The 19,381-nt window shown below is 42.8% G+C and overlaps 2 protein-coding genes across 4 annotated transcripts; one reads left to right on the forward strand and one right to left on the reverse strand.

Moving 5' to 3' along the window:
- Positions 1–72: 72 nt before the first annotated feature.
- Positions 73–12,227, reverse strand: brpf3a (bromodomain and PHD finger containing, 3a). Of its 3 annotated transcripts, none has more exons than XM_083972584.1 (13): positions 11,936–12,227; positions 8,893–10,413; positions 7,117–7,273; positions 6,288–6,419; positions 5,814–5,942; positions 5,401–5,698; positions 4,962–5,306; positions 3,311–3,853; positions 3,150–3,207; positions 2,824–2,912; positions 2,515–2,612; positions 2,275–2,429; positions 73–2,186 (listed from the first exon to the last, which is right to left on the reverse strand). In XM_083972584.1, the coding sequence occupies exons 2-13, from the start codon at positions 10,392–10,394 to the stop codon at positions 2,003–2,005; spliced, it is 3,690 nt and encodes a 1,229-aa protein (XP_083828710.1). In that variant the 5' UTR covers positions 10,395–10,413; positions 11,936–12,227; the 3' UTR covers positions 73–2,002. The 3 variants fall into 3 exon arrangements, with proteins under 3 accessions (XP_083828710.1, XP_083828711.1, XP_083828709.1); XM_083972585.1 differs by having other exon boundaries at positions 2,515–2,588; positions 5,386–5,698; XM_083972583.1 differs by having other exon boundaries at positions 5,386–5,698.
- Positions 12,228–14,734: 2,507 nt separating this feature from the next.
- On the forward strand, positions 14,735–19,120 carry grik6 (glutamate receptor, ionotropic, kainate 6; the record flags this gene model as incomplete). The annotated part of the gene is made up of 9 exons (XM_083972694.1): positions 14,735–14,819; positions 15,901–15,932; positions 16,043–16,222; positions 16,379–16,602; positions 16,725–16,822; positions 17,306–17,523; positions 17,738–17,957; positions 18,044–18,288; positions 19,016–19,120. The coding sequence occupies 9 exons, from the start codon at positions 14,735–14,737 to the stop codon at positions 19,118–19,120; spliced, it is 1,407 nt and encodes a 468-aa protein (XP_083828820.1).
- Between the last annotated feature and the right edge of the window lie 261 nt (positions 19,121–19,381).

Below are 19,381 nucleotides of genomic sequence, written 5' to 3' on the forward strand. Positions count from 1 at the left end.
ACATGTGATTAACTGTTCCAGTCGCAAATCCTTTGTAGAAATGACACGTACACACACGCGGTTGTTTCAAACAGCATTTATTCTTGAGTGAGAAAATATCGTCTCAGGCAGATTAGCAGATCTTGCGGTACAATTCAAATGACAAGATCAAAGAAATCTCCCTTTTCCACCAAGAAAAACGAGAAAATCCCGTGTCAGGCGTCACTGCTGCCTACAGAGGTCAGGCCGCCTCACCTGTAGAGAATATGTTCTGACATGTCGGTGAATACCATCACTATTACAAAGAGCTACGTAGCATCATACATAAATCTTTTCAATATTTTACTTTTTAAATAACACTCTCAACTGCCACAAATTATAAATTAAAATCTAAATTTGATTTTTGCATTCCTTAAATTACTTCATGTAAGCCAATATAAACATACATTTACATATTTACAAAACTATACACATGCACCTTTACTACACCAAGGTTGTATACATATATGTATATACTGTATACGCACACACGCACACATTCTCACTCACACACAAGGTTTTTGCCACACATATGGCTCCAGGAGTTGCAGATCCTACAAGTTTTTTTTTCTTCTTCTTTAAAAACAGACCGATTGTGCTTTTCAAGTAATTTCAGCCAGATTTGCAAATAATCGCAAGTTCTTCAGTGAGTGATTACAGTAGACTTTGTCATAATAACCACAAAATAATCAGCTTCACCTCCGTAGTGGCGTCACATCTTACTAACCAAGTAGCTGCACTGGGTACTCCAACGTTCTACAGAATCAGAATACAGTTTCACAATATGGAAAAATAAGTAAAAAGCTTTCAAGTCCCACCTGCAACACATCATATCTGGACCACAAGCTCAAGAATCTTTCCACTGGCAGCCATGTGACATTTATCAGTGTTTCCATCAGTTTTAATCATTCTTCTACCCGAGCCATCGAATACAATGTGCACACGCCCAAGACATACTCTAGGAGTCAAACGTAGACAAACGTAGACATTTGACATGTTTGTTTTTGAACAATATTTCAACACTAAGGAAAAGCTCAAATATTAAAATCAAAGTTAAAATGTGATTCAATAGAGGGACAATTTGAAATATAAATTATTTTTAAACTTAAACAAGTGTAGTCATCCGCAAAGAAACCAAAGTGCAAAGAAAGTGCTTTAGAATGACGCACACGTAGTGTCAACTTCAAATGATCTCTGCAGCCTTTTTCAGAGCTTTAATGAAGTATGAGAAGATGTTTTTTTGTTTTTTTTACTTTGGGAACAAACCACTTTCTTTACAAGTTCCAACTGTATACATGTTTACTACCTTATGTTTATCAAGGCGCCCTGAGCAGCGGAGGACACGGCCTCTGCAGATTTAAGAACGGATGCTACATGATGATTTATTATTAAGTTTGATGCATTTTGTATTAATTTGGAAAACACTGGTAATATTAAATAAAGGTTAATTCAGGATTACCAGTAACACTTAAAATTATTTAAGATATATATTTTTTACAGCAATATTTACATTTTTAATGGATGGCCGTTCATAGAGTCCAGATGTGATGTGAACAATAAGTGGGACTTTCACACTTCAATAAACACAGTGACATTTCTATGGCAATTACAATCTAAATATGTTTTCAATCAAGAAAAATCCCTTTCACATTTAAATATTTACACTGTTCCTGCTTAACTCTTGACTCACTTTGGCCTAAAGAAAAACTTTATATGAACACATAGCAACAGTGGTTGTGTAAAACCTTTAAAAAAAATTGTGAATAAATGAACAAATTCATCTACAAAAATATGTTCAAGCACCTTTTCTCTCCTTTAAAAAACAAAACAAAACAGAGCATCAGTTCTATACAGAAATACCATCAACTGCTGGAAATGCTGATAATCCCTAATTTGACTTTTCCATCTTTTCTTAGGAGCATTGATGAAGCTTCTGTACATATGACCAGGCTGCCTGTGTAGGATGACATGTCTCAGCTAAAATTTATATAAAATTGGAGGGAGTGAAGTTGAGATTTCCTCTCACGTGGTTTAAATGTACTATGGCTCTGTCGTACGCAGTGTGTACAGACTTGCGAACACTGGGTTTCTTCCCTTCCATTAAGCGTAGTTTGTCTACAGTGTCATCAATCCCCAGTGGCAGTAGTTTGTTACGAGGGAGCCATTGCCTGAAAACCAAGAGGGACAATTTTCAAAGTGAGCAAAACTTCTATCGAACTCTTCATTAGCTTTATCCTGGCCTGGTCTGAACCTTACCAAGTTCTTTTGGTGTCAAAGAAGAGCACTAAGAAGAGCTTTTCTCCTTCGTCCACTTGTCTCCACTCGCCCAGTTTAAGTACCTCCACGGGAGGCACAGGAATGGGGATGCCGTTATGCAGAAGCCCTTCCTGGGGCATGTCTGGATCAACAATCTGTAACGGTAATTTCTGTCAGTTACAGAGCATTGAATAATTATACCCCTCTATCTATGAGCTAAAAGACTGACTCTACTCTCACCATAGCTGGGTATGACGGATATCCTCTGCATTTGGCCCAGACTAGGTCCAGTGGCGCAAGCTCTGTCTCGCTATCTAAAGACAGAAGTGTAGACTTTCCTGTGAACAGGATATTCCAATGTACAATTAATTTGTATTTGTGACAGCTCTTGAGCCCACAGTTAAGACTCAACTGAAAAGTGCTGGTCAAGAGAATACTAAACTTTTGTGGTTTTGTGTGTGTGTGTGTATAATCCTGCATTACACATCCAATAATCACATAAAACAGAGCCATGTCAGTGTATTTTGATTGTCCTCTCTTCATACACACCAGGACCAGAGATGTCTCCATTTTCACTGCCAGGGACTTTGGCCAGTGCAGGTTTGCCCCGGCTGCGTTTGGGTGGAGAGACACTACAGCTGTAGACGAGAGGAGAGACAGACAAGAGGATGAGTCTAACATTTACAAGAAGACACATCCAACAGATTCAAAGCAACGTTAGCATTTACTCTGAGTCATGTTTGTGTCTCTGCAGTCAGGTGATAATTTTCTCAAGCACTGAGTCACTGTTAATATAGCAATAATGAGTGCGGCAGCTTTATTACCGTATAATGAAGGAAAAGGTAAACAAAGATGAAGCACCTCTCCATACTCACTTTAATGTTTGCTCGTCATCATCATGGTCTGCAGACGTGTGCTTTCCATTTGTGAGGCCTAAAACAAACACGTTAAACACAAGTTAATTGACTAATTAATTTGACTAATGACTAATAAGGACTCTGAATGTCAAAGACGTCTCTCAGAATGGAGGCGATACCTTCTTCTCTGGGCGGAGGAGGGACTTTGTCTGTGTCGCTCTCTGAGCTGAGGCCTCTGGACCTCAGGTGGTGTGAGGACGGAGAGGGAGGGGCAGGGGAGGTGTTTGGAGTGGTGATGATGGTCACACCGGGTGAGTGCGGACTGGCGGGGGTGCTCTCCAACCCGTTGGTTTTACCTTCAGGTGTTTTCCCATTCTGTTGTGGCGGGGACTTGTTTTTTGCCATCCGTGCTCCGTTTTTAGCCTTCTTAAACAGGACCGACGTGCGGCGGCCGACCCCGGCCAGAGGCAGAGTCGGGGGGGCTCCTAATGGCGTGACCTCGTGAACGGCCTCCGGTTGTGAAGACGGCGTTTCACCGACTTCGGCCTCGTCTTCGCCTTGGCTTTTGCTCCCGCTGCGGGATGATCTCTGGCGCTTGTAGGAGCGCCCCGGTGACCTTCGGCCTCCAGATACGATGCCCAGGACCGGAGGCTCCAGAGGAGCGTCTCCTGGCAGTGGTGATGACACTGGGCAGGTGAGTTCCAGCACAGGTGGAGAGTCATCTGTCAAGGGAAATTTATATAGTCATTAATACAGCTGAAATAATGAGCGGATATTTTTTTTATGCCTGAGCTGCTTTTACATGGAAATTTTCGCATTATAGGATGAATCAAGTCTTATCTTTAAAAACATCCAAAAATCTGTGTGTAGATCTCCTACTTTTCTCTGTAAATTGAATGTGTTGCCATGTGTTACTGGGATTTAACTCAGCTAATAGGTAAGAGCCTCCCATTGGATAATTACTGCATGGATGATTATGTTTGACAACAACTTATTTAACCCTAACTGATGCAGTCTCATTTCTTAAACAACCATGTCAGAAGACACATCCTGTGGTCGTGGAAAAGATGTTCATCTGTTTCAGAAGGGTCAAATTATTATCAAACCAGGAAAACATCTAATGAGATTGCTGAATCTACTAAAATTGGGTTAAGAACTGTCCAACACATTATTAAAAACTGGAAGGACAGTGGAGATCCATCATCTTCAAGGAAGAAATGTGGTCCAATGAGATCATAGAGTCCAGACCTTAAAGGGATACAACATTCAACATTTTGGCAAATTGGCCCATTGCCATAATCCCTACAGTTTTAGGAGTAGGTTCATTATCTTTAATTGTCGGTGCAAGCTATTTTTAGAACGGCGGAGCAGAGCCGCAAGCCATTCAGAGTTACGCTACGGAGGCTGATGGGATTTCTTGGTTTCACAGAGTTTTAGAGGTAAATACAGAGACTGCTTGCCGAAACAACTGCCCCTGAACGGAACGCGCATCAGCGGTTTTGCATGAATTCTTGTAACGTTCCGTTATTATCTCATAGCGTGGTGAATGTGCAGGTCACAACTTGTCCACGAGAGTATTTTGGAGTTGTTGGATTGTGTATTTGATGAGTTTGATGAGGAAAACCAATAAATCCCACGAGCCTCCGTAGCGTAGCTCTGAGCAGCTCACGGCTCTGATCCACCATTCTAAAAATAGCTTGCACTGACAATTAAAGGTAATGGTGTTGGTGTTGAACTATCCCTTTAAATGTGTGCCTTAATCAAAGCTAAAGGCGGCCCAACGAAATGTTGGAGTGTGTGACCTTTTTTTTGGACGGGCATGTATTTTACCTGTTCCAGAGGTGGACACTGTGGTCAAAGGTCCACTGTCCACAATATCTGTCTTGTCTCTTTTCTTCTCCTTCTCCTCTCCCTGCTCCTCCTCTTCCTCTTCTTCCTCCTCCTCTTCTTTTACTTCATCCTCCTTGTCATTGCCGTTCACAGACTGACTGCTTTGCTTGTGCTGGTTCATCTTCTGTCTGAGAGTGTTGATCTCTCGGCGCAGCAGCCTGATGCGTTTGGTGCGGCCGCCACTGGTGCGCATGGATGTGACCATGTCCAGTTTATCCAGCAAGGCCTTGAGCTGCTCGTCCGTGGTTAAGTGGAGTCTGTTGTCTGGGTCCAGCAGAGAGTCGACTGAGGGAGAGAAGAGCATTACAGTAGATGAGGCGTGTGGTTGATGTCAAAGAATTAGCCGTTACAATTTTCTACTCACCGTCGTCCCACGTACAGTTGTAGAAGCCGTGTTTGTTTGGAGCCTCTGGGAGATGCATGCCGGTGTTGGGGTCAAGGCCGATGCTCTGAGACTGCCGGTGAGAGTGGCGGAGGACGGCTCCGCCCACCTCCCGCAGCTGGAGAGCCGCCTTGTGAAACATGGTGTCCTTGGAGTTGTACTTGAGGCAGTTGGAAATCATGAGGTTAAAGTCCTTCTCCAGGTCTGTGACGGAGCAGTAGGCATGTCCCTCCAGCTTGGTACGCATGGTGGAGAAGTCCATGGGTTGGGAGATAAACTCCAAGTAATCTGGGACCTCGGTGAATCATTATAATCAGAATATTAGCTGAGGCCCAACACAGCCCAAGTGAATTCATAAATATAAATGAAAAACTGTGTATTTAAGTTGACGCTTCTCAAACTGCACCAACCTCAGACAGATTGACGGGCTCGGAGAAGATTTTGGCCGCGTCCTTCTCCTGCAGTTGATCCAAGGTGGAGCGGAGAAGCATCAACGCCGGGGTCAACTTCAGCTCCAGAGCAGCCTGGTGGATTTTCATCTGGACAATGATGAAGTCAACACAGAGAGGAGAGGAGAGGAAATACAAGGTCACTCTTTAAAAGGTTCATATGAGTGTATGTTTGCCTGTTCTTTCAGAAATTATATATTTTGACTTTTCTTCAATAAAATCTCAAAAAACAGTCCAAAATGCCACAATGACAATTCCCCAAGGTAATGCATTTAAATTGCTTGTTTATTCTAATAATCAGATACTCACTTACTCACAAGTGACAATCAACAAGCTCTTACAGAGATATTTCTAAATAACAAAACTGGAAGGAGTCTTGTAAAAATACAATAAATAATATTAACAGCCTGTCTCACGCCTCACACTGTAACGCACCTCTTCTCTCTTTAGCCTCTCTCTCTTGCGGATCAGCTCCACCAACAGTCTGGCTCTCTCAAGGTCTTGCCTCAACTTTTGCCAGTACCGAAGCTCCTCTCTGGCAGCACACAGCTTCTCGTCAGGCTCCCTCTGGACACAAAGGAACAAAGAAATCAGCTTTCTGATTGTTAATTATAATGGATTTCAAAGCTCAATGTACTTTATCATCTAAACTGGCTGTGGATTCATCTTTTTTTCCACCTGCACTTGTTGGTAGAAACAGTTGAAGCTATTCACCAGAATTAAAAGCAGCTGAGCGACAGACAGACAACTTGGTACACACAGTGGCCTTCTGCTCCAGTGAGACGTCTGCACTCTGCAGCATGGACCACAGAACAGAGAAGACTTGCCGCCCATCTGTATCTGCTATGTGAAGTGTGAGGTCTGGGCGTATGCTCGATTTCAGCGTGTGAGAACACAAACATGGTGCGAGCGCCATGACTGACTGTGTTCTGAACAGACTCCATTGGTTCTCCAAATCCCTGCTGGGTTTAATATTTCATTATACTCAACCAGGCTGATGGATATATTAAATTCGTTCTTCATAGCTGTTTTGTTTCTGTTCTGGGTGTGAAAATGCACAAGACAAAAAGTGCCGACAGAATCAATGCTCATTAATTTGAAACCTGTCAAATATAATGAGGTGACAAACCTCTGATATAGCAAAAGGTACAAAATAGCAATTTAATTACTGTTGTAATACAACTGCAATTATTGTACTAAAGTTATTTTTTCTGTTAAAAAGAAAATCTGTAGTTTGGATTATGACATGCATCTCTGTGCTCACCTGCTCTGCAGTCCTGTGGGTCTGCATGTGGGAATGAAGCCGGCGTATTAAAGGCATTCCATTTCGAGACTGACGTTTCAGTAACCAGTAGTTATGAAGCCGCTGCATGAACTGATTCTTTCTCTGGACTTCAGCTCCTGTGCAGATCTTGTTAAGCCTGTGAGAAGAAAAGTGGTACATTAAAAACTCTGTGGTCATAATAACACCCCTGAGACAAGGTTATATAAACTATAATAATAACATAGTATCAGGGGTGGAAAGAGTACCAAAAAAATCTACTCAAGTAAAAGTACAGTTACCTTGATGAAATTTTACTCAAGTAAAAGTAAAAGTACTGGTGTAAAAATCTACTCAAGTAAAAGTAAAAAGTAGTTCATTTAAAATTTACTCAGAGTACAAGTTACTTAGTTACTTTTTTTTTTTTTTTTTTGGGGGGGGGGGGGGCTATAATGGCCAGAGATTGGCCTCACATTCTCTGTGCATGTCTCTGTGTTCCAAATTTGCCCCTTCTCCATCGATACACTGGTCTCCATCATCTTTTAGCTCCTGTGGCACCAACTTGATTCTGACCTTCTGACACTGCAGTTGTCCAGAGCCAATCAGATGGACAGTTACAGTTACTGGCACTAAGTCACGATCATGATCATGATACTAACATTTTCAACTCAATCTCGATATTAAGGAAAATATTCGATACTCAATACCATTTTCAATACGGATAAAAAAAGAAAAGAAAAATCTCTCTCTCCCTCTTTCAATCACACACACCTGTTTTTTTTACTGTCTTTCCTGTCTGCTCTCAAGGAGGAGGAGGAGGAGGAGGGGTGGGGGGGGGTTTACTGTAGGTTCTCTCTCTCTTGCCTCTTTACTGTAACCGCTCTGAAGCAGTGGGCTGCTTGTCTGTTCCTTTGAGCATGGCCATGGATCTGACTGGGCTCCTACATTTAACTCAACGGACCGCCGGTCCGGCCTTCAGCCCCGGTGTGTCTGGCACGGTCACCATAAACGTAGCCGAATAGATGGACATGCCTGATTTGTCTTTAATCATTAACGTCAGCTTTTAACCGCTAGCTGTGGCTAATGTCTAACATTAAGACGACAACATAGCGACGAGCCCTGTTATGCACAAACTCAAGTAGCGGTGAGGGGGAAAGAGGTGTGTACCTGCTGCTGCTGCTGTGTGCGTCTGTGAAGGGACAGAGAGAGAGAGAGAGAGAGAGGCGGCAGCAGCGTAGCTACTTTTGACAACCCACACAGAGTTATATATTTTTTACTTTGTAACTTAAGCTATTTCAAATGTAACTAAGTAAATTTCTTCCAACAATATGTACTCAAGTAAAAGTAAAAGTACTGATTTTAAAAATTACTCAAAAAAGTACAAGTACACAAAAAAGCTACTTAATTACAGTAACTTGAGTAAATGTAACTCGTTACTTTCCACCCCTGCATAGTATATAATAATATCAATAGTATTTGTGAAATCACCTTTACGGACATCACAGACATGTTTCCAAGCTTTCCTTGAAATAATGAATGACCTATTTTACACTAGATTAAAGGGATAGTTCAACATTTTAGCAAATTGAGTAGGTTTGTTGCCTTTAATTGTCGGTGCAAGCTGTTTTTAGATCAGTGGAGCAGAGCTGCGAGCTGCTCAGAGCTACGCTACGGTGGGATTATGGCAATGGGCCAATTTGCCAAAATGTTGAACTATCCCTTTAACATTATCTGGTTAAACTGGGTTCAATAAATCCCCACAACACTTAAATGTCTCACCTGTGAGATGGGATCTGAGGCACAAGTAGCACAGGCACATTCGAGCGACGCGTCGACCCACCAGACCCTTTCGAATTCTTCTTCTTCTGGCCTTTGGCAGTTTTCTTGTTTGGCGGCGAGGGCGGGCTTTGAGTGTACGACCTCTGACCCCGGTTCCCCCTGCCCCCCACCAGTCTCCCTTCCACCGACTCGTCTCCAGACCCGTCCCGCCGAAACCCGACGGGGGAGTGGTGCTCGCAGAAAGCCGTCTTCTTCACGGAGAAGGTGGTGCCGTTGACGCCCGTCTCCCGCACCGGGTCGATCTTCATGAAGAGGCCGGCCTTCTGGGCGCAGGTGACGTGGAAGGCCCGGTAACAGTTGGCTTTGTGGCACTGGATGGACGCTCCTCTGCCTTTCTGCTTGCACAGGTAGCAGGTGAGCTTCCAGCGGGCGGTGGGGATGTTCTTGACCCCCTCGACGGGCTCCAGAAACACCGTGTTGGCGAAGCACACCTCCGGGATCCATATGGCACAGACGACGTGAGCCCAGCGTCCGTCGCTCGTCTGTTTGAAGGCACCTCCTCGGTTGGGACACAGCACGCAGTCTACGGGGCGGGAGGGGGACTGCAGGCAGCAGCGGCACAGCCACTGGCCCTCGGGCACGTAGGGCACGCCGTAGCACTCCTGGTGGACGGCCAGGTTGCAGATGTCGCAGAACAGGATGACGTTGCTGTTGAGACATTCGTCGTCCAGGCAGACGCAGCAGAAGGCGTCCTCGTCCACCGTGCTCTGGGACAGGGCCTGGCTGCGGGACTCCAGGATGGACTCCCTCTCCAGGCGATCGATCAGAATCTCAAAAGTGTCGGCGGGTACGGAGGCGTGGCCGTCGGACACCCTCTTCTGGTTCACCATCTCCAGCCAGGCCAGGTCCTCCTCGTCCATGTCGTACTCGGCCACAGAGTCCTGCTCCTCCCCCGACTTCTCGATGAATCGGTAGTACGCCGCGGGGAGAGGAGGCGCCTCCGCCGGGCAAACCGAACTCAGCACGCGGAAGGTGGGCTCGGGCAGAGGGGTCTGGATGGGCTGGAGGGAGTTGGCGGCGCTCGCGTGCTGGTGGGAGCCGGACCGCTGGTTCTGATGAGATGTGTTTTTACCGCTCCTCCTGCTTTTGCTGTTTGCGGGTTTCCTAGACGATCTGGTTTTACTTTGCGTTTGCTCGCTGTTCTCCTTGTTGCTGTTGCACTCGGCGATGTCCTGGGCCATCATCTCGTCCTCCGTTATCACCGGCAGAGGATCGGTGATGTTGATCCGATGGAGCCTTCCCTCCAGGTCCACCTCCACTATCTTCTGCGCCTGAGCGTACGTCAGCGTCTCCCTGGACGGAGACAGCTGCAGTCTGTAGGGGGAGGGGGGCCGCAGCTGGCCAGACGATCCCCTGCCCCTTCCTCTCCCTCTGCCTCGACCCCTTCCCATGTTGAGTCCGCAAACAACTGTCTCACATTCCCGCCTCCTCACCTTCCGCATGGGAGTTTACACCAGCTCCCTAACAGATGGAAAGGAAAACAATAGCTGTGATTTCAGGTACTGCCTCGACACCCGTCTCTGCTTTGACTGACATAGATTGACAAGAAGCTATCAGAAATATCACATCTAAAATATACAAACTATCTCTATTGTGGTATATCACATGTAAGAATGCAAACATAGAAAACAACGGGTGAAGTATCTGTATCAGCCTTATGTGTATTTTAGTGCAACAGTCATAAATAAATGTAATTTCTAATTTACTGACTTTTTGCAGATTTTTATTAAACCTTGGTAAAGCATCCATGATGCACTTCAGGTGTTGGCTGCTATTGCTTTGTCATTATTGTACTATATGTGTTATTTCTACCCCTTACCACCTAATCAAAGTTTTGAGTCAACACATTTACTAATAAATAACAATTTTGACATAAGCTATTACATCTGCCAATCACAATAAATGTTCAATTTAAAAAATGACAATAATTAGGCTATCAGTTTATGGCTGTTCAATTGGAACATATGAATACAATATAAGAGTATCACCATAAGGGCTCCTCTGACATCAGCCTGTCTAATATGAACCTGTATAGTGTCTATGTGGCTACTAATGTTGTGTGGACTTTTGGGCATTTGGACAAACCTCCTTCTTTATCACACCCTGGTTGTTCCACAAGTGTAATTTTACCTCCTCACTGCTCAGTGCATCCTTTCTTGATAAAAATGCTACTGGGATAAGAGAAATAAGGCAAAACCCAGTAGTTACAATGATAAATGATTCAATAATTAGTAACTGTTGCATTTAATCATGAGTAATTAATAAATGTGTGTTAATATTATATTATATTCTGCATTCAAAAACAATGTCTTGTACTTTGGCCTTATTTGTAGATTTGTTTATTTGTCTTCCTCCTGGACACAAAGGGGTCAACTCTGGTGCTGCTGTGATAAAAACACAGCATTTTACCTCAAGTAGCCTTCTCCTGCTGCTGCACAAACACAACTACAGCAGCCTGCACTGCTTGCATTGCATACATGCAGCTCAGCTTTCTCTCCCTCCATTGGTCCAATCAGGAGTCTGTAACGCTGCTCCGTTTCCCTCCAGCCAATAACACGGCAGCATCCTCTATTTTTTTCCCCTGTTGCTGTGCCTAGTTCGGTTGAAGAGCGCTAAATACCAACCCCGAGTATCTAACATCTGTCAGCCATTTTAGGCGCACAACAGCAGAGACAACATTTGTATTGCAAGTTGATTAGTAGCCCAATTATACATGCCAAAAAGCAACCAGAAAGCAGATGCACCGTTGTGCTCCGTGCCTCAATGCATAAACCGACTGCATGTATACATTAGGTCACGACAGAGCCTGTGTGCAACGTTTCGGGGCTTTGCTTTGTACTCCAGACCCCTGCAAAAAGATAGTCGCTGCTGCTGATGTGATAACGTTACTCGGTCGGACGGGACACACAGAAGTCGTGTTAACAAACCGGCAGAATCTCTAAGCAACGCTGAAAAAAATACTGAAAACACCAGAGTGGTTTACCTTGTGAAATCGTCCTCCGCAGTGCGAGCGCCAAAACAGAATAACCCAACCTAGCTAAATGCCAGCTAGTGACAGACTACAACCGAGGCGGACATGCTAGCCGTTAGCTTAGCTAGCCGGTAATTTCAGGAGCGACAGCGTCATCTTCAGCACCTCACTCCTCCGCCGTGACTCCGCTCTAACACGCAGCCTCGACCCGGTCTCATAGCTGTGCTTTAAACCTTTCTAACTATGCGAGTTAGCAACTTGAGGAAAGCAAATTCGAGAAGATATCGAATTAATGGACCTTGGATGAGGCTAAATATTCAGTCAAGATGGCTTGAAACATACGCCCCTTTGGAAAAAACCACCGCAGCCAATCGGAGGTCGCCGCCTCACCTCGCACGCAACGCGCACCGAGCTCCGGTTGGTCAAAGGGATAAACCTAATTCACCGAACTCGGTCGGGAGCTCATCACAGAAAGAAGCGATGAGAAAAACAACCACACAGATATTCCGCGCCTTATGGCTTCATCTTAATTTCTTCCCCGACCCCATATTGTACCTGTTACACACCTGTGAAACCTGTGAAACAAGCTTGTGACACAGACAGCCCAGCATCCGAGTAATAACCACATAATAAAAATAAAAAATAATGGTGAAATGCACATTCAAGCAACATTTTTTCGAATACATATTATGATAATTTCAAAAGAGAAGAGCCACCAAAACATTGTTATCATGCCATATTGTAATATGCTATCAATAACTGTTACTTACAGTACTTGCCTACCAAAACTAAGACACAAGACTTTTCAAATATAGGCTGCAGGGATTGTAGCTTAATATATTTTTCATTACTGATTAATTTATCCACCCATTGATTAATTGTTTTGTCTATATGGCAGAAAATAGTGAAACATTTTCCATTATAACTTTGCAGACTTGTGATGTAGGTATTCAGATAACCACTTTATTTATGGATCTGTAGCTATCAGCCCTACAGTGTCACTTCATCTACAACTTTGGTAGTCTTGAATTATTGGCCTGGTTTAAAAGGGGGACCTTTTTTTTTTTTTTTTTTGGAGGTGAGCAAGGAAGCAAGGAAGGGTTTAGCTTCCATTGGAGCTTTCAATTAAGGAATGAACAGTTAGAACTGGATAGATTCTTAAACCAGCATAGATAAAGTTTTTCAGATGATACAGCTCCTGAACTTCAGATCCATCTGTGTGCAGACATTGTCAGCTAATGACCTTGAGCTAGGTCTGTTTCATCAAGCATTAGGATCTGGTTTCAACAAGTTTAATCCTTTTAGTCTATTTTTTTATTATTATTATTTATTTATTTATAAAAGCACTCTTCCCTGACCTGTGTATTTTATATATGCTTCTGTTGTTTGACCTGTAAACTAAAGTCACATTTACAGACTTCTACATCAGTGCTGTGGTCATGTCCACTCTGTACTGTTTGTGGGAATGTTAAGACTGTTTCAGGAGGGGTTCATATTCACCAGTTAGAGGGAAATGATATTTCTTCACAGCTGGATATAATAACAGTCGTAAAATCATTTCAGATAAAGATTTATATGTGAATGTGATACAGCATATAGGCACCTAGACTTGACCATGCTACAGGGAGGTAACATTTACATAAATCAGTATACAATACAGTCACTGCTGAATAATAAAATATCATGTAGAATGAGAATGAATGATAGGCCATGTTGACCCTGTGGCCTGATTGGTTTGAGATCTGACAGTAGGCTAATGTTGTAGATTTGTGGCCTATAAGACAACAGTGTTTTTTGTTAAATTGACTTCATCCACCTGCTGAACAAGATGCACTCACTTAGCAGGATCATTTGCCAGTGATGAGATACAGTATTTTCACTAAGAGGTTTTTATTTTATTGTTTTTATTCAGCCTATATTATCACTCATTTAATAGCCCAGATTGAATACAGGTACAGACACCAATTAAAAACATGCATTTATAACATAATTTAATACATGTTAGTAACTTGTCATATGACTCTAAAACAACACCTTTTTGTTAACCTGCAGCCATATACAGTAAGCCAGTTGGTTACATGATGGAGATTTTCTCAGACATCTTTCCAGGGTCAGTGAGCACTCTCCTTTGCAAGAATATCTTCACTCTATATTCACCCTCTTTTTTAACCTCTTTCTTCAAGACATCACAAGATTTTACTTAGCTGTGTTTTATGTCAATAAATAGCAGAGATTAGGTTGAAAAAAATGTATAGATCAAACACAACAGTATTCATATAATCAAGTCTGCATTCATTGTTTCATATGTATATCACTTTTGATACTTAATTTTGGTACAATGCATTCTCTCCAACAAGATGATGATTGTTTTGATTAATTTTATATTTAGGTATTCCTCTGAGTCATTTTTAGTATAAATCACCACATTTCAATCCATAGCTGAAGCTGTATGCTCATACCTCACGCTGCTTCTCCCCAACCCTTCACAATTCTTCCACTTCCACTTTCTCCACCCACAAGAACTTTGTTGGCTGTCTGAACACATTTGAATGTGAAAACTTCAGATGCCACTGCATCACTGGAGTCTGTCTGAAGCCTGACGTGCCAATCCAGCAGTCACATTTTGGACTCTTGTCAGGTAGTAAGGACATCTATGTACTTAACGTTCTCCTCACCGATCATTTTCATAACGACTTAACCCACATCTTTGCATTTCTAGCGACATTATCTTAACCAACATTTATTTAACAGTGTCCGTGTGATCTGTCTGGTGCACCATCAACCACTAACTGTCTATTTTTAACTCTTAGGATGCAGGTCAGCAGAGACAAGATGCTGTTTGGCTGCTTTGTTTTGTCTTTTGGAGTTTTCCTAGACATGGGAATGTGTGCAGCAGGTAAGAATTGTATTCATCTTAGGTTTGAACTTGAGATTTAACCAGGCTTATACTGTAAGACGATGCTAACAATTGTTTATTTGTATTAATTTATTTTTTACCTCAAATATTTAAAGTGACTGAGTGTGCGCTGATGTAGGAGTCTGTCTGGTTGACAACATTAGAAAATTTAAAAAAAAAAAAGAAAAAAGTTTGCTTTCTGGATACTGATATTTGAGAGTTTGACCCGGTCACTGCATTTGTAATTCAGTGTGGTGGCAGCTTGCTTTTTACTTGTGCCAGATTCCTCATGTTTTCACTGCTGGATTTGATAGAAATTTCTCAAGCTTGACAAGACATAAATACATAGACTGTCAGACCGGGTGAATATCAAAGTGCTTTAGCACATCCTGTCCAACTCTTGTAGAAAAACAGACAAGGAAGCAAGCCAGTTGACACTCTCGCAGAAAATGGCAATAAATCAACTCCAAGGAGCAAACAAAGACCCATGTGTTCAGAGTGGCCAAAAAGTGACAGGGGCTTGAAGAGCTTGTATACGTGTCATCTTTTGAAAAGGAGGATCTGATGGTTGTCAGGATCACCCCATGGTGATGGATCCCTGAGGCCTTGGCCTGAATTGAGGCTTTTGATACTCTTTGACTGCCCTCCCATCCCACAGTGCCATGGTACTGAGAGCCTTTGAATTAACACACAGCTCTAAATAGATTGTGGTCTGAAAAATGTTCTCAAGGAGAAGAGGAGAGTGGCCAGATCTCTGGGATACCGGAAACTACTGTAGTTGTGGCTGGAAGGTTAATATTCACCTCGGACATCTCTGCATGTAACTACTGCACAAAGAAGTCTTTGATTCTGTTAAATTTGGGGCAGACATCAGCTGTGGAAAACCTTTGAGAGGGAAAAATAAACCTGGAGTAGCTCTCCTACTGTGATGTACCCTCATTGTTCACTTTTCATTGTAGATCTTAGGATATTTCACCAGATACGTGATAACCAGGACCTGCTATTGGTGCTTGATAATACTAAATACTGATTGTTATGTTGTTACATTAACATGCTCCTTACTCTTCCCCCTCATCATCAGTGCCAACAGAGCTGAGAGTCACTACAATAAAGGTAGTTTTATTGTTACTTTCCTGGTTCTTAATACCTGATATTTGCTTTATACCTCTGTTCATACAAAATTAAAGATAAAACTGATAATGTCTTTATATTTTTCATTGTAGCAAGAGCCATACACAGTTTCCAAGGGCACTCAGCTGGAAGGCTTTTGCATGGACCTGCTGTCTGAGATAGCCAAGAAGATGGGCTTCAAGTACAGAGTGCAGCTGGTGAAAGACGGTTCATACGGCAGGCAGGATGACAATGGGAACTGGAATGGGATGGTTGGAGAGGTGGTGAGAGGAGTGAGTATATGAAAAACGCTGGTATCCAATGGCAGCAGAGTATTAGAAGCTTTACCCACCAGGCTTGCATCTTACACCTGATGCATTTGAAATAAGTGAAGGTGTATTTATGAAATACATTGAGGGTATTCTTCTTTTTTTTTTAATCCCCTGAAGGATGCAGATCTTGCGATCGCTCCACTGACCCTCACTGCAGCCCGAGAGAAAGCCGTGGGGATGACCAAACCATTCATGCAAACAGGAATCAGCATCCTGCTGAAGAAGGACATCTCTGAGGCTTCAGGCTTCTTTGACTTTCTGACCCCATTCACAGCTGAGACCTGGGTGGGCATCCTTATAGCCTACCTCGGGACCGCTGCTAGCATCTTTATAGTTGCCAGGTTGGATTGCAAGTAGTTAACATTTTATCTATTTATTTGTGTTTACTGATTTTGTGTGGATTGAAAAGTGATCATCTGCTTATTTTCTGGGGATATCTTTCTACAATTTTGCGTGGATGCAGAATCAGCCCGTGTGAATGGAGTCAGCCACAGAGTGAACAGAACAGATTCAGCCTCCTCCACAGCCTGTGGTACACAGCTGGAGCTCTGACTCTTCAAGGTAAATGGGGAAACCAGACACGCTGTATCCCAAATGGAGAGGAGCATCTCTACATAAAGCAGAAGTTAGCGGAATATTTGTGTTAATATAAGTCTTAAATAGTTATATCTTCCGACAGCAATCACTTACATAGAGTGTTTGGTCTGAAACACGGGTCTGTCAGTCACTCTGCTCTGCTGTAAGCCGAGGAGAAAACTTTCCTTGTATCCTACAACCTTTATCCAATGAGGAGAGAGAACGGCATAAAGGGGCGGTCCTCTCTGTGTGTGCAGCCAAGGGATGCACGTGAATGTGGTGACGTAGGGACGAGGACCAATAGATCCATGACGAGGGCAGGGACTGCTAACTCCATCGGCTGACAAGAAGTTAGCCAAAACGACCGGATCGCTTACTTCTGCTTTAATGGGATCGCTCACTTTTCTTTTTAATGGCAGAAATTCTCTTTGACAGTTTCCTTTGTGTCTTGTTTCTGTGTGTTGTTAGGTGCTGGTCCTCACCCCAAAGCTCTCTCAGGTCGCATCATCTGCTGCACCTGGTGGGTTTTTTCTGTTGTCCTCCTGGCTTGTTATTTCTCCAACCTCAGCTCCTCTAAGACTTCTGAGTCTGCTCAGCTGATGGTAAAAGGCTTTGAAGACTTGGCCAATCAGGACACCATCGAGTATGGCTGCTTGGCTGGTTCCTCCACACTCGCCTTCTTCAAGGTGAGAATGAAGATGTTGATCGCTCAGTTTTTAAAGGGGTAGTTGCACTGACAATTAAAGGTAACAAACCTACTCCTAATACTTGGATTATGGCAATGGGCCAATTTGCCAAAATGTTGAACTATCCCTTTAAGACTCGAAACACAACTTGTGCATTAGGTCAGAAGGACAATCTGATGGCAGCTTTTAACTTTTTTTTTAACCCTTCATCCAGAATTCAAACAACCCAGTCTATCGCAGAATCTATGAACACATGGAGAGAACTAAGAGTTTTGTGTCATCTATGGACGAAGGGGTCCGACGTGCAAAAGAGGGCAACTTTGCCTTTATTGGAGAGTCTGTCTCCCTGGACTTGGCAGTGGCACGACACTGTGAACTGGTCAGAGCTCATGAAGTGGTTGGCATGAGGGGATACAGCATTGCTGCTGCCCTTGGTAAGGCTGCTCATTTTAAAACCTCTTAATAATTGCTTTTTTCCCCAAACTGTAATAATGCAGCTAACATTGTCAATTTTCCCAAGGTTCTCCCTTGATAAAGAACCTCAGTGTGGCAATCCTTCAACTGAGTGAAGCTGGGGAGCTGGCTTACCTGCGCAGCAAGTGGTGGGCCAGCAGCTGCATCACAGGCAAGGCCAAGTCTTCACCTGTGCAGCTGCACAGCCTCAAGGGGATGTTCCTGGTTCTGTCCCTGGGCCTGGGGCTGGGAGCACTGTTGGCTGTCCTGGAGCTCACCTCCAAAAGTCGCAGGGGTGCAGCGGAGCAGAGGGTATTTAGAAAGTGCATTCACAATATTATCACTGTCAGGTGGCAGAAAAACCCTTCATCACCACAGTAAACCAGAAACTAGACTAAGCAATGACGTTTTCAGTAAGAATAAGAATTACTTCATTAATCCCCAAAGGGATATTCATTATACATTATATGTTACAATAAATGTGCATTTGTTTATAGAGTAGGACTTTAATTCTTTCATAAGCCTGGGGTCTACAGCATTTGTTCCACTATTTAAATGCAATCAAATTCTTATAGTTACAAGAAACCCTGTCATTTACCAGTAGGTTAAAACTCTAATATAGAGGACACAACCAGACTTGGATAGTCATTCCGTCAGTCTGCACACAGGCCAAAAAGTCGATTGTTTCCTTAACTATATAAAACAATTAAATCACAATGGTTCTGTTCATAAACAATGTGTATCACATTCTGCCACAAGAGGGCATTTAGCATAACAGATAAGTTCAATCTGATGTGCCAATAACACCAATAGGACTCCCAGAGGTGATTTTCTTTGTTTTATATACTTAAATGTCAATGTGATGAATTTTGTGTTGGAAAAACAAGATGCATTCGAAAACTTTGTGCCTTCACTTTAAAGGAGGAGCTTTTTGGATTTACTTGAAACACAGGCCCTCTCACTGGCCAGGTTGACATTAAATTCATCATTCTATTAACTGACTGATTTCATAACTGTATTATTTGTGTCCTTCCCTCAGAAATCCTGCTGCTCTGTGCTAACTGAAGAACTGAGTCAGCGCTTGAGGACCAGCAACGCAAGCAGCCCCCAAGAAAATGTAGACAAAGATAAAGAAAAGGCATAGAAGTGATCTAGAAACATGTAGTTTTAGAATGCTTAAAAACTGTGAACCTTTTAACTATTAGTTTTTTTTCTGTTTGTTTGTTTGATAACATTTGACAAGAACATTAGCTTAAAAGTAGATTTTGAAATTTCTTACTTGTGAAGATACATTGGAAAATAAAAAATCTTGCTTTTTATTAAAATAATAGGTTTATTGATTTCAAAGTACAAATGCTACTGTTCCAATGAAAAAGCAAACATTGTAGTTAAAATATTATGAAAT

Source organism: Trachurus trachurus (genome assembly GCF_905171665.1).
Source record: "Trachurus trachurus genome assembly, chromosome: 5".
NCBI lineage: Eukaryota > Metazoa > Chordata > Actinopteri > Carangiformes > Carangidae > Trachurus > Trachurus trachurus.

Coding starts and splice junctions, on each gene's coding strand:
- brpf3a (XM_083972583.1), bottom strand. CDS start 10,394: ATGCGGAAGGTGAGGAGGCGGGAATGTGAGACAGTTGTTTGCGGACTC. Junction 5,307..5,385: donor CAACTGTACGTGGGACGACG/GTGAGTAGAAAA, acceptor TCTCTCCCTCAG/TCGACTCTCTGCTGGACCCA. Junction 2,613..2,823: donor TGGAGACATCTCTGGTCCTG/GTGTGTATGAAG, acceptor TCCTGTTCACAG/GAAAGTCTACACTTCTGTCT.